This window comes from Danio rerio, chromosome 5 (assembly GCF_049306965.1).
Source record: "Danio rerio strain Tuebingen ecotype United States chromosome 5, GRCz12tu, whole genome shotgun sequence".
Classification (NCBI taxonomy): Eukaryota; Metazoa; Chordata; class Actinopteri; order Cypriniformes; family Danionidae; genus Danio; species Danio rerio.
In genome coordinates, this window is record NC_133180.1 from 25818336 (window position 1) to 25832196 (window position 13861).

The 13861-nt window shown below is 36.0% G+C and overlaps 1 protein-coding gene across 2 annotated transcripts in view; it reads right to left on the reverse strand.

The window, feature by feature from the left end:
• Window positions 1-13861, reverse strand: part of abca2 (ATP-binding cassette, sub-family A (ABC1), member 2) — a 128775-nt gene that overhangs the window by 68248 nt on the left and 46666 nt on the right. For both annotated transcript variants that reach the window (XM_068221438.2, XM_005165230.6), the window contains exon 2: window positions 6491-6584. In XM_068221438.2, coding sequence (XP_068077539.2) covers window positions 6491-6584 — 94 coding nt within the window. The remainder of the gene's footprint in view (window positions 1-6490; window positions 6585-13861) is intronic.

Below are 13861 nucleotides of genomic sequence, written 5' to 3' on the forward strand. Positions count from 1 at the left end.
AGGGGGGCAAATAATTCTGACTTCAACTATATATTTTTTTTTTCTGTAAATAATAATGCATTTTCTGTAAATGCTATTACAGAATGGGACACAGTTTATAAACAAACTAATAAAAACTCATCAAAATTATGGAAAAAGATTTTTTAAAGAGTTCAAAATTTTAAAAAGAAATCTAAATTGAATTTTCCACAGCCCTAACCTGTGATTTTATATTTCACAAAAAATGTTCTAGGTACTAGAAAGCATTTTTAGCACCAGATTAGTCATTAGAAAGTTATTTGTTTATTTTCTACTTCATCTTCTCAAAGGGTCGTAAAACCCCAAAAACTATTAGAATATTAAGTATACTGTATATAATGCTCTATGAATATATGTTGTAAATGTACTACTGTAAATATATCACTAGAAACATGCATTGCTAAGCACTTCATGTTGATAATTTTAAAGTCAATATTCTTTGTATTTTGATTTTTCTGAATTCTCAGATTTCAGACTTTATACATCCACAGAAAGCTTATTATTTCAGCTTTCATGTAAAACATAAATATATATTTTTTCAAATTCACACTTACGACTATTGGCCTTATTCTTAATGTACGAGCGGCCATTGGAATCTTTTTTACGAGACTTCCAGTCTCATTCACTTCCATTGATTTTTAGACAGTAAAAGCAGCTTGTTATGCTGGTTCATGTTGCGAACTGACATTTTCTTATTATATTATTCTCCATTTTATGCATAGCCATGAACACACTTGTTTTAAAGCAAGCAGTTTGACCATTTTTGTAAGGATTCTTTAATAATTAAAACCGTAAAAAGAACAGCATTTATTTAAAAGATATTTAGGGACAACAAACTTTTGAATGATTTATTAAATAAAACATGTAATGATATTTAAAAAATTTAAAATGTCATGTCTGACTTTGACATGTCTAAACTGCCATTATTAGTAACGAAAAACATTATTACCTGGTCTTCAATAATAACCACACTTTCTGATGTTTATTATTCCTAAGCATTTCTTCCATAGCCAACTATCGCAGTACTAAAACAACTATCGGAAGTACTTAAACAACCGCAAAAACAAGCACAATTCCACATTGCAGAATTGATTAAATGTTTTTTTTTTTTGTGAATCACATCATTATAGTAGTGTATTAGTAGTGTGTTCTGTGTCTGTATCTCTTAAAACCATACATCTGAGGTGACCTAATGTTAGCAAGGAGCCAAAATCAAACCTGCTTCTCTCTCATTATCAGCATGCTCTGTATTTACAGCATGTGCATTAATCACTAAACCAATGTTTTCATCAACAAGGTTGTCTATTGATCGCAAAGCCTGTAACATTTGTTCACCAAAACACGATTCACCTGCTGAAATGCACTACTACTATACCCTTCAAATGACAATTCTCTGATAAACCATTCCTCTTTTTACGAATTTGCCCTGCATATATCTACTAATGACTAAATTAGGCTGAGATTATTTAATGAAGCCTTAATTAATGAACGGCTCAGTCAATTCAGATTCAGCTTTCTCCTTCGCTCACTTTGGCAGTCCTGCCTGAAATGCAAACATGAGGCGGTTGGCACTGATGGAGAGATCTAGAAGGTTACTTAATGGTAAGTGCTGACTCTTTTTCCTGCCCTAAGTGTTTTGTCACTGTAGCGTGTGGCCTGTGGAGTTGGCATCCATGTCCAATGCCGCCTGTTCCAGAAAAAAATAAATAAATAAATGCATTCAACCAGAAGCAGCAGCGTTAGCTAAACCGAGTTCACCATCGGCACCCGACAACTCTGCACAAAAAAAATTCCTCGATTGACGTTAACACTGAAGCGTGTTATATTTCTGCTGTTCCAGTGACAGGTTGTCTGCTCACGAGAGGTAGCTGTGTTTATTGCCTCGCTTTTCCTAACGCTTATATCTGACATCTGCTCCCGCTTCGCAAACACAGCTGAGGATTAAAAGAGCAAAGATCAGTCTGGGGAAATAACCTGATGGCTCAGTAAGTGGATGAATTCAGTCAGTGTGTGTGTGTTTGTGTGAGTGTTTGACAATTAGAGTCTCAGCTCATTGGTTGAAAAAGCACAGATGTGTCATTATCTGGACAAGGTATTTGAATAACATTGTAAGACATATCCTTCGCTCATAGTGGATTGTGGATTATGTTAGTGTTCACGCAGACATATGGGGGCCCAACACCTAAACCTCTTAGACCAGGCGTGACGTAATAAAACAGCAAGCGTTAAAAGCTATATTATAATCCTAGTCTCTGAAATCTGGATTCCCTCTTCTCATTGGATGTAAATCATGAAAGTCCTCATCTAATGGTTTGAAAAAAGGACAGAATGGTAAAGAAAGTGGGATAGAATGGTAAAATATGGGAGAATTTCAGCAAAAACGGGAGGGTTTACGTGAGTGAAGTGAACAGGAAGTGTTTGTGGAGAAACAGTTTTGCGAGGGAACGCAAAACATCTTTGCGAGATAACGCAAAACATCTTTGCGAGGGAACGCAAAACATCTTTGCGAGGGAACGCAAAACTTTGCGAGAGAACGCAAAAAAATATTTTCCTCCCACCGATTTTTTTCTTTCACCCACTTTTTTTTTTTTCACCCAGCCAATTTTTTTCTCCTCCACTACGTCCCTTCCGGGGTTCTGTATTTTTCTTACCCCATTGGCAAATAATTTTGCTTGTTTTAAGCAAACAATTAATATTCGTTTTTTTTTAGAAAACAAGACAACAATTTGTGGTGTTTTTCAGAAAACAAGACATAATTTCTTATGCTACTGTACTTCATGTGTCTAGTATGTATCTTGATTTAAGATTTTTTTAAGATATTTGGATTAAAAACAGGATGAAACTTTTATTATTATTATTATTATTATTATTATTATTATTATTATTATTATAATAGCTCAGGGATAAGCTTTTTTAAATAAAGGGTTGAAAATGAATGCTTTTCTTTTTTTATATATAATTCATTAATTAATGAAGAAATAATCGACAGATTAATCAATTATTAAAATAATCGTTGGTTGCAGCCCTAAATGAAAAGCATTACCTGGTCTTTAATGACCATAATTAGTCACTGTAATGCAGATATGTCATAAATTAAGGGTTTATGCAAATATTATATATAAATAACACCAATTTGAAATGTTCTGCAGGCATATAGTATAGTATAGTATCCAAATAAAATTAATTTAATATTAAAAGTCATAGAAAAGTTTCCTTGGTTTTTTTGCCTTTTTTGCGATATGATACTTCTCAATTATGACACACAAATGTATTGTTGCTGCAGTTTTATTACATCACACCTGGTTATGTTGCAATGTTATTTGTTTCGTCATGTCAGGTGAGTTCCAGTAAGCACATAGTGTTTGAGTTATATGGGCCCTTTTACCATTAGATTGATGCATAAACAGTTGACATGACAAATACACAATAGCAGCACAATAAACACATTAGAGCTCAAGGAAAAACACACACTCACAATTAGAGACACACAGTGGAATGATCCCACAAACCCCCAAAAGAGTTAAGGATTCAGATACACACAAACATACAAAAAACAAACATTTTGACTTACACACTGGTCCAGCATGCAGTGAACATGCACCATGAGATAGATAGAATAAAAGACAGAGGTACAGAGAGAGAGAGAGAGAGAGAGAGAGAGAGAAAAGTATTGAGGACAGATGACAGAAAGAAGCAAAAATAAAACAAAACATGGTGTGATTTCAGCATCGAACATAATAGACATTGTGATGACATATAAATGAGGGTGTTTTGTGAATGACAACAAAAATAATACTACACGGCTAAAGTCTGTCTAACAGCAAAACAACCTTTGCAATCAATGACAGATTGGCAAAGTTGTATGATGCAACAACAAAGAAAAATGGACAAACACTATCATATAACACAAACAACATTGAAAGTAATAATTCAGACCAAACTAAAATTCTGCAGGTCATTATTAACTCGCATTCATGTCATTTCAAATCTGTATTCTCTTCAGTGAATCAAACAAAGCAGCACATTCTGTCTTTTTCATATCACAAAGGTCCACATTACAGTTTTGGCATGTGAATTAGAATAAGACCTAAGAGCTGAGGCAGAGAACAAAAATTTAAATAATCTCTCAAACACTAAGGCCCAATCCCAGTTATACCCCTTAAACCTTCCCCTTTCCCCTCATATTGCATATTCACGTGGAGGGGTAGGGGTGTCCGAATTCTCTTTAGCTTAAAGGGGAGGGAATAGACAGCCCTTGAAACTGAGATTTTCCAGGACCAAACTCGAAACCAAGGGCTGAGAAAATTCCCCAGAATCCACCATCTGCAACGACAACATTGCTGCACATGGAAGCCAGGATATGCATAAATCAATATTTTTTTGTCATTATAATGAATTTTTACAACAAACAAGCATTTATTTTAATACATTTATATCTGCGTTCGTGTTTTAAAAAAATAAATAAACCACTAAATTTCGCTATCTATAATCCATAATAATACAACATACTTTCACATCTGTCACTTAATAACACTCGAAAACCCTGTCAGAAATTTCTAGGGGCTGGGATTTAGCTTTTTACAGTGTCTGCTATGCTGTTAATGTTGTTTTCGTGTGTTTGCATAGATGAATATGCCTAAAGTGTGAATTAGGGCTGTGCAATATAGGCAAATAAAGCCTATCATGATTTTCGTGAACAATATTGTGATTTGATTTTTATCACTATTTAGTTTGAATGTGTATTTACAGTGATAATCTGAAACAAAACAAAAATCACCTTTAGAACAGACCTATGGCAAAACAAATAAATAGACTACTGTGTGTACGTGTGTACAGTACATGTGCTCGCGCACGCCGTCAAACTCAAGTAAGGCTCCAATGTTCTGCTTGACCAAATAACAGAAGTAGTTGCGTGTGTGTCTATAGATTTGTTTTGCCATGCAAAAATCATAAAACTGTGATGCTGCCATGAAATAAGCTGTTCACATAATGAATCTTTTGTGCGCACAAATCTGTTATTTCCAATGGAGGTGGGCGGACTGCCTGTGCATATTGAGTGTGGGGCACTCACGTCCGACACCTTCAACGCGAGTATTCTGACGTGTTCTCACCCCTGACCGGTCTTATTAACTTGATTCAGCACCATATCGAGACTAAACCGGGCGTGGTTGTTAGGACCCGGCTGTATCGCCTACCTGAACACAAGAAAAAAGTGATTCAGGAAGAATTGAGTAATATGTTAAAATTGGGTGTAGTAGAAATATCCCACAGCTACTGGGCCAGTCCGATTGTCCTGGTACCCAAGACTCGAATATTAGCAACTCGTTCCGGTTCTGTGTAGATTATAGAAAAGTAAACACTGTGTCGAAATTCAACGCATATCCTATGCCAGCGTATTGACGAATTGATACATATGATGATGTGTGCAGGTGTTTTAGTGGTGTACCATTTCCTAGGGGAAAAATTTTAAGCCCTTCCACTTCACACTCTGTTTCAAGGGCCAAGGGGAAGGGGGTAGGGGTAAAAAATATATAGAATTGGCATTGGGCCTAATAATGTTTTCAGCTTTGACTTCAGCATTTGCAAGAGTTACATGAACTTTTTCTATGTTACCTTCAAATAGGTCATTATCTGCCATTTTTTGTTTTTGCACTGTTCTCTGACATTCATTTCTCCTGTCTTGAGCCATGGGAAAAGGGTGGTGAAGCGATAACCTTCAGAGTTATTCCTAGGTGTATCTGATGACCATGTGAATTCAATAGCCAATCAAGTGGTTTTTAAGATGGTGCAATTTGGTGGTAAAGATGGTAAAGTCAATTAGTACTGAAACCCCGAATTGCCACTGGCTTGCTTGGTTGGCTCTTTTGGAGCTACGTATCGATGGATTTACTCTTCAGTATTTGCACTTGCACTTTTAGCAGTGAAAATTAAATCACACTGAACTGAACTAAACTGAACTTCAACTCTGAAAACTTTCTAGTAAACTCAATTTACTAGAACTTCTCTGTTAAGCTGCTTCGACACAGTCTACATTGTAAAAAAAAAAAAAAAAAAAAACATGATTTGAATTGAATACAGATCAAGTTGTCAGGGGAATTTTAATTTCTCAGGGGATTTTTGCAGACTGCTGGCATGATGATCTTTACAAGAGAACCGCCAGAACATTCTCTAAAATGTTTCCTTTACTATTCTTCAGAGTAAATACATATTTGAAACAACATAGAGTAAATAATGACCAAATTTTCAAGTTTGAGTAATCTTCCCACTTAATTACTGCTAAAGGACCCAATGTAACTACTGACACACTCACTCAACATCATTACAGTGGGTGTGTGAACTTCATAAAAACCTTAGCTAAAAGCAAAAGTGATCTGACCAGTGGAGGTTGAGAGCGGGCTGATTTGAGGTAAGAGCCACTTCCTTAATTTCTTCCATCAACTACCCCTTTTCATTGTGTCATTATGAAACATACCTTCTTTGACTGGAATGGCTGGCTTCTTCTGCCGCAAGCCCAGGAGTATGAAGAAGAGCACCAATGGGATGAAAATCTCAAATGCAAGAACCCACTGCAGAGATAAACAGAAAAAGCAGGTTAATAGATGTCAAGCTGGCTACATTGGCTTGTGGTTTTCATATTGCATGGATGGTTGCAGTCTCTCTGGTTGAACATCTGAAGTGCCACTCTGACATAATAAAATAACAGAAAGTTTCAGTTCAGTCGATGAAATGGTAACTGAAAACTTCACATTTATTGAGCTTGAACATCTACACTGTTGTTGCAAAGTTGGCTGATTTAGTTTTGTTTAATTGCAAAAAATTATCCTGAATGTATCAAAGAATTGAGATTTTTCAGCAAGTTTATTTTCCAGGGTATACATATTCCTTTTTGCAAAGAACATGCATACATAATATACATAAAATAATTTGGACATTGATATTTATTAAAACCAGTCTTTTCTGTTTACCACTTTTGTATTTGTTTGATTAAATGCAATAAAAAATCAATATTGTGAAAATATACATTTAATTTTATCATACCTGTGATTCAAAGCTGCAATTTCATAAATCATGTTCATATTTTAATTTGCTGCTCCATAAGTTATTAATTCATTCATTTTCCTTCAGCTTAGTCCACTTATTTATCAGGGGTCGCCACAGCAGAATGAACCGCAAAATTATCCAGCATAGCGGAAGCCCTTCCAGCTGCAGGCCAGTACTGGGAAACATCCCACATGAACAAAGGGAGAACAATTCAAACTTCAAACAGAAATGTTAACTGGCCCAGTCGGGACTCAAAACAGGGACCTTCTTGCCATGAGGCGACAGTGCTAACCACTAAGTCACCGTGTTGCCACCGCAAGTTTTTATTAGAACAAATTTTATTTATTTATTTATTTTTTGCCATGTCAGCAACTTACGGCTATTTCATGGCAAGATAAATATACATAAAAACATTACATGATGAGAACAACTTCATATTTCGATAAGAACTGATAAACAAAGAAATATAAATAGTAATAATACATAAAATTAACAAAAACTCTATATTATAAATGAAATATGATTTTTAAATTCAATATTTGATCAAATTGATCAAATTCGATAAAGTGAGCTCACGATAAAAAATTAATCTGATAGTACTTCAACTTTCACTTTCTAATAATATACAATTTATATTAGTACAAATTTTAACACTTGCTCTTATAATCATCACTGCTGAAAGCATTTTTTTATTTATGTTTTGTGTAAAATGTTTTATATTGTACTTTTCTAGATTCTATTATGAACAGATAATTCACAACACAAGCATCTACTTCAAATTAAATATTTTTTACTCTCATTTTAGACCAGTGTAATGTGTTAATTGATCAACATAAACTGCTTAAAAGTATACTTAAGAGGTTCCTAAGAATTTATACAATTTACAGATAGTAATGGCTAAAGTCATAATATAATAAAATACATAATCACAAAATTACTGTTTTTATATGTCTGTTAATATACTGTTTCTCCACCAGCTTCGAATGTTATCACTCGATTCAAAGGATGTTATTAGTGGTTTACAGCTGATAGATATTTGGTCTACTGGTAGGCTCAGAAGGCTGTTATCATTAATCCTTATGGTTAAATAGCTATACTAATTAAGCAGACTTTTTCCAATACTGTGACGATTTGGTATAGGATTGGGGTAGGGTTAGACATTAATAAAATACAATTAATGGGAAATTGTATAAATATAAATAGAATTATAAATAATTATTGTGGTTAATCAGCTAAACTGATAGAGAAGACTCCATTTCCAGATCTGTTTTACATTACTGTGACGATTTGGTATAGGATTGGGGTAGGGTTAGACATTAATAAAATACAATTAATGGGAAATTGTATAAATATAAATAGAATCATAAATAATTATTGTGGTTAATCAGCTATACTAATAGAGAAGACTCCATTTCCAGATCTGTTTTACATTACTGTGATGGTTGGGTTTAGGGTTGGGGTAGGGGTAGATGTTATAAAAATACAATTAATGGGAAATTTTAAAAAATAATATAAATAATTCTTGTTAATATCTGGCCGCAACCATATGTGATCTAAAGCTGATTAACTATTTGGATGGATGATAACAGCCTTTTGTGCCAACCAGTAGATGCAGAAGGCCCCTACTGGCCCATATCTATCAGTTGATAACCACTGATAACGTCCATTTAATTGAGTGATAATCTTTCAAATCGGCTGTTTACTATATAATAACAAACATATGCAACCTGAGCATATGTCTAAAATACCACACATAATAAATACATTACTAAGTAAACATTGCTAATTATTTCACAACTAAGCCAGCACAAGTGTTGCCAAAGCAAGAACACATCGTAAGTAATTGGCTCCACTGGACAGGCAGAAAACACAATCTCATTGTTGAGCCCTGCCAACTGACGAATCCAGTGTCACAGATTGATCCAGTAAATGCAGACCGGCCAACTGAAATTTGCTTAACATGCAATATTTGCTAGTGCATTGGCGAACACACCTGCTAGTGTTTCCAAGCAGCCCGTTCCAACAATTATTAAAAGAGGTGGAGGAGAAATAAAAGATGCACACACACACACACACTCTCTCTCTCCACAGCAGGTGGTTGGAAAGAGATGCCAAACGCTTTCAGGCACATTGTTTAAAGTGTACCAAGTCCAGTAGAAATGCTGCATGTACCAACATTTCCACTGCATTATTTTCTCCATCTCTCTATCTCTCTCTGCAGGAGGCTCATTTTTGGACAAATTTTAACTGAAGTTAGTGTGAAACAGGCATGGGACGATAACCGGTTTCAAGGTTTCCCAAGGTTTGAAAAAGTCAAGGGTTTTAAAACCACGAGAATTTTCTGTTATAGTGTTCCTATGGTATATGTAAAGTTTTTTTTTACGTCTTTTTTGCAACTATTTTATAAAATTTTTAGGGCAACAGTATCTCCAGCAAAATCTCCAGAACCATCTACATCAAAAGCTATTGTCCCACAATCTTTTAAATGTTTCTTAAAATAAAATATATTGTGTTGAATGGAGTAATAAGTTGTTGTTTTTTACCCAGACAATTCAAAAGAAAAGTAATTACCATCCTACCCTGAATCCATGATATATATATCCAAGGTTATCATACTGTCACAATATTATACCAGCCCATGCCTAGTGTGCAATAAGCTGTAGATTGAACAGTAGTAAGTGATTATAACCTGCAGGGTTATAGCCAATGATGCTATTCACAGCTGAACTGATCAGCCTCTAAGGCCCCGTCCCCATGACAGTAGATTTAGGTAAATACGTAAAAGTTTAATTTCATTTAGGGTGTACTCACACTATGCTATACGAACTGTGCCCAGGCTTTTGGCGTTTGAGAAGTGTGAGTGCACCCGTAAGTGAAGCCCGAACCTGAAAGCGAGACGTGACTTTTAAAGGATCGTTTCATACGGATTATTTAATCATTTTTACTGTTCAGTGAACGCAAACTGTTGTAGTTTATTAAAGACGCAAACCCCTCACTGCACTTTTGCACCTTTAGCAAACCTTCTAATACCTGCAGCACGAGGACTTTATGATTGTTAATGAGCGTCAAATGTGGCTGATCTGTTCAGCAAAATATTTGAAAGTGTGTCACTGCATATAACTAAAGAAATTTCCATTGTGCTGAGCAAGAGCTTACTGAACAGCGCAGCATCGATGACGCAAGTGTGCCCAGGCCCGAATGTAATTTGAGTGCAGGCCGTTGGGGAAGACAGAAGGGGTGACAAGCGTGCTTTGGCCCGGTTCAAGGCAACTGTACATAGTGTGAGTATGGCCTTAATGTCTAAAATTGAGAGTGAACAGTCAGAGAGAGTCTATATAAGCCCTTAAAGTAAGAAAAAAAGTTATTAAAATAAAAAATAGCCTGCATATCCAGATTAAACACAACTAGAGATGTCCCGATAAGGTTTTTTTGCCCTCGAGTTTGAGTTTTTTTGCCCTACCAATACCGAAACTCGATCCAATACTTCTATAATACAAAAAATATATACATAGAAGAGCAAAAAAAAAAAAAAAAAACAGAATAACTTTGTTAACAAAAAGAGCATTTAGCTTGGTAGCTTGAGCAATCAAGTAGTAAATAACATAAATTCTACACTTTTGGTGAGACATTAAATATAAAAAAAAATCTAATATGAAAAACAAATAGCACTTCAACATAAAATACCCGGCAGGTTTACATATCTCACAGTTTGCTATGGCAATGTTGCCTTCATCAACTTTATAATATCTCCAAACCACAGACATACTTGCGCTTTCCACTTCAAGCTGTTTATCTATTCTCAAAGTTGGGTTGGGAGCTAGGTGTGTTCTACACAAGCTATGATGACTTGCACCTTGAGATTTTAGCACTGATATATACCTGGCCGAATTGCACTGTATGTGGCCAGAATGAGTCTTTGAACCTGTGTGTATTTCTACTGTGAAATTACCACATCAAATGTGACATGCTAACATGGATGCAGTTCGCTAGAGTGAATCAGATTAATCTTAGCTCCACATCTAACTATCAGGCACCGGTAGAGTAAATGCTTTCAAATGAAACATATACAAATAAAATGGACCAGGTGCTTTTTAAAATGAATGACGCTGAATAAAAGTCAAATCGGTGAGCCGTCTGACAAAAAAGTAAGCTTCTGAACCAAATCAGCTGGATGGCCTTCTGGATCTTTCACTTACTTTTAAGACACTACTGTTGACACCAAAAGCTGGTGTATGGCGAGCGCACTTGCGCCATTGTCCTGTGGCTGTCGTTGCATCATCCAAGTGGATGCTGCACACTGGTGGTGTTGTGAAGAGACCCCTCTTCATGAATGTAAAGCACTTTGTGTGTATGGCCATACATGATAAATGCACTGTATAAATACATTACTTGCTAGTATAACTGCCTATTTTTGTAAAACAAAACAAAAAAAAGTTAGCTGGTAATTTTTTTAACATCACTGGCCATTTGCAGGTTTGGCAAAAAGTTTGCTTTTGGCCCTGGTTTTAATGCAATTTTCTTGTTTCCATGTGGATGCAGATATTTCTTTAAACAGTGTGTGTATGGTATGGACACAAAAAGTCTAGAATCCACAAAATAAAACAAGAAATATCACAATTTTCTCCCCCTCCATGTATGAAAGTGTGCAGCCAGTGTCTAAGCTTGGCTGAAAGAGGCTGATCTCAAAATTTTGTATCTAAGGGCATCCTGTCTCCGACCACAGAGTGTCTTTCAGTGCAGCACAGCTTCAACAACACTGACTCCACATCCCGTCTCTGTTGACAAGCGACAAGAGAAAGTGAAGGGGCTTTTCTCTAGCTGTTAGACTTTCTCCCTATCCATGCCATTTTTGAAGGTCACAACAAACAAGAAGCTCCTTTTACATGCATCTCTCACAATACACAAAGCCGCATCTGACATGACACACAAAGCTTCGCTTACGAGACCCTCGGTGCTGAGCACGGGGGGCTTGTATACAGCCAAAGAGAGCTTGTTTCTGTCTTTTTCAGAAAGTTTACTCTGGGTTATTTAAGCTCCAGAAGAGCCCAAGGCAAACATTTGAGTTGGATCTCAACTCGCAGTGAGATTTACACTGTGATTTGAATGTTGGAGGCTGTTAGTTTACTTTTCATACAACTTTAAGACTGCTAAGACACCTCTGGTAGTGTTGGAATTTTCAATCAATTCCATGCATGTTCAAGAAAAAAGGTCAGGAGGGGTTTTTCTTCAATGTCAAAAATCGTAACAATTTATTGGATACAAATGAAGAATTCTATTCACAGAATTCTGTTATCCTTAATGCAATGCAAAAGTTACATTAAGGAGGTGCGCAACAATTTTCTTTTCCTGACTTCAAATTATATAGGCTTATTATAATTTGAATAATTATTATAATTATATAAGCTAATAATAACAGGTGGAGTTTAATGAAATTCGTCATTTGTCTATCATTGTCCAGTCCTCCATTGGCCGCACCCCAGACATAAGTCCTTTTTTTTCTACTAATTCACTGCACAATAATAAAAGCATAGCTTTTGTCATGAGCCACGGCTATGAAAATCACATAAATGTTTTCAAAGAGCACTGCCAAAGGAACACAATTATCAATACGAAGATCACTAAAACTGAACTGTAAAAAACTATGAAGGCAAATCACATCTAAGAGAGATGACTCTAATGTTTTTTTTTTTTTTTTATGATTACAACTTTTGAAAGGAATAGGGGTTAGGGAGGATAACTGGGAATAGAACACCAGGAACTATCATTCTAATTACAACTCCAGGTAGTTGCAGGTGTACAAGTATGCTAGAACAGTGGATTTGGGAAACATCAAATCAATTAACTATGTTTGTAATGAACTTGCAACCTTGTAACCTTAGTTAGCTAACAGTGGTTTTCAGAAACGCACCCCCGATATTGACCTTATTCTAAAATGCGGAAGTGCGCCTGTTTTCGCGATTGTCTTAGAACTTCCGTTTTAGTCGCCTCTGGGAGAAATGACAAGGAATAATAAACGGCAAAAAACGGTCAAACTACTTGCTCTACAAACAAATGTTTGCATGACTATACAGACCAAGTAGAATAATATAACAAGGAAATATCAGTTTGCAACATCAAACAGCTAAACGAGCAGTTTTTAATGTCTAAAAATGAATGGAAGTGAATGAGACCGGAAGTCTCGTGCCAAAAAGATTCAAATGGCAGCGCCCGCTCATCTGCGGAGAATAAGGTCAATTAGGAGTGTCATTACTTGCTTCTTTGATGCACTGCGATGCAGGCACAAACAATTCGGTATCGGTTCAGTAATAATAACCGGTTATTATGCACATAATTTATCAAATATGCTTTATATGTCGGTAGCTTGCCATGGCAAGGAAGGAGTCCACGAGTAATTAAAACTCTCCAACTACTTAAAAAGCAGATAACTGTGCACAATTCACAGCTGGTGAGTTTGCAGTCTTTCACTGACAGGGAAGTACATCAGAACCCAGCTAGGAAAAATGAAAGCTGTGCGCTCTCTCTTTCTCTCTGTGGCCTCTTTAACCTGCTGGAGTATTTGCGAGGTAACTCCTCTCTCGACTGTTACAACAATAATGTTACTTGTGGATCCAGACACAAGCGTGTCTGCAGAGCAAATTTTCTCCACCCCGTCGCCATCTATAATGGATTCATTTTGGTAACCTGAAGTCACAACCTAAATCTAACCTAATATTAACGTCTTATGACATTAATATGCCTGTTGGGAAGGATGTTTTCGCAGTGATCCCATAGAAGGACTATTTTTGGTTCCCAATAGAACCTT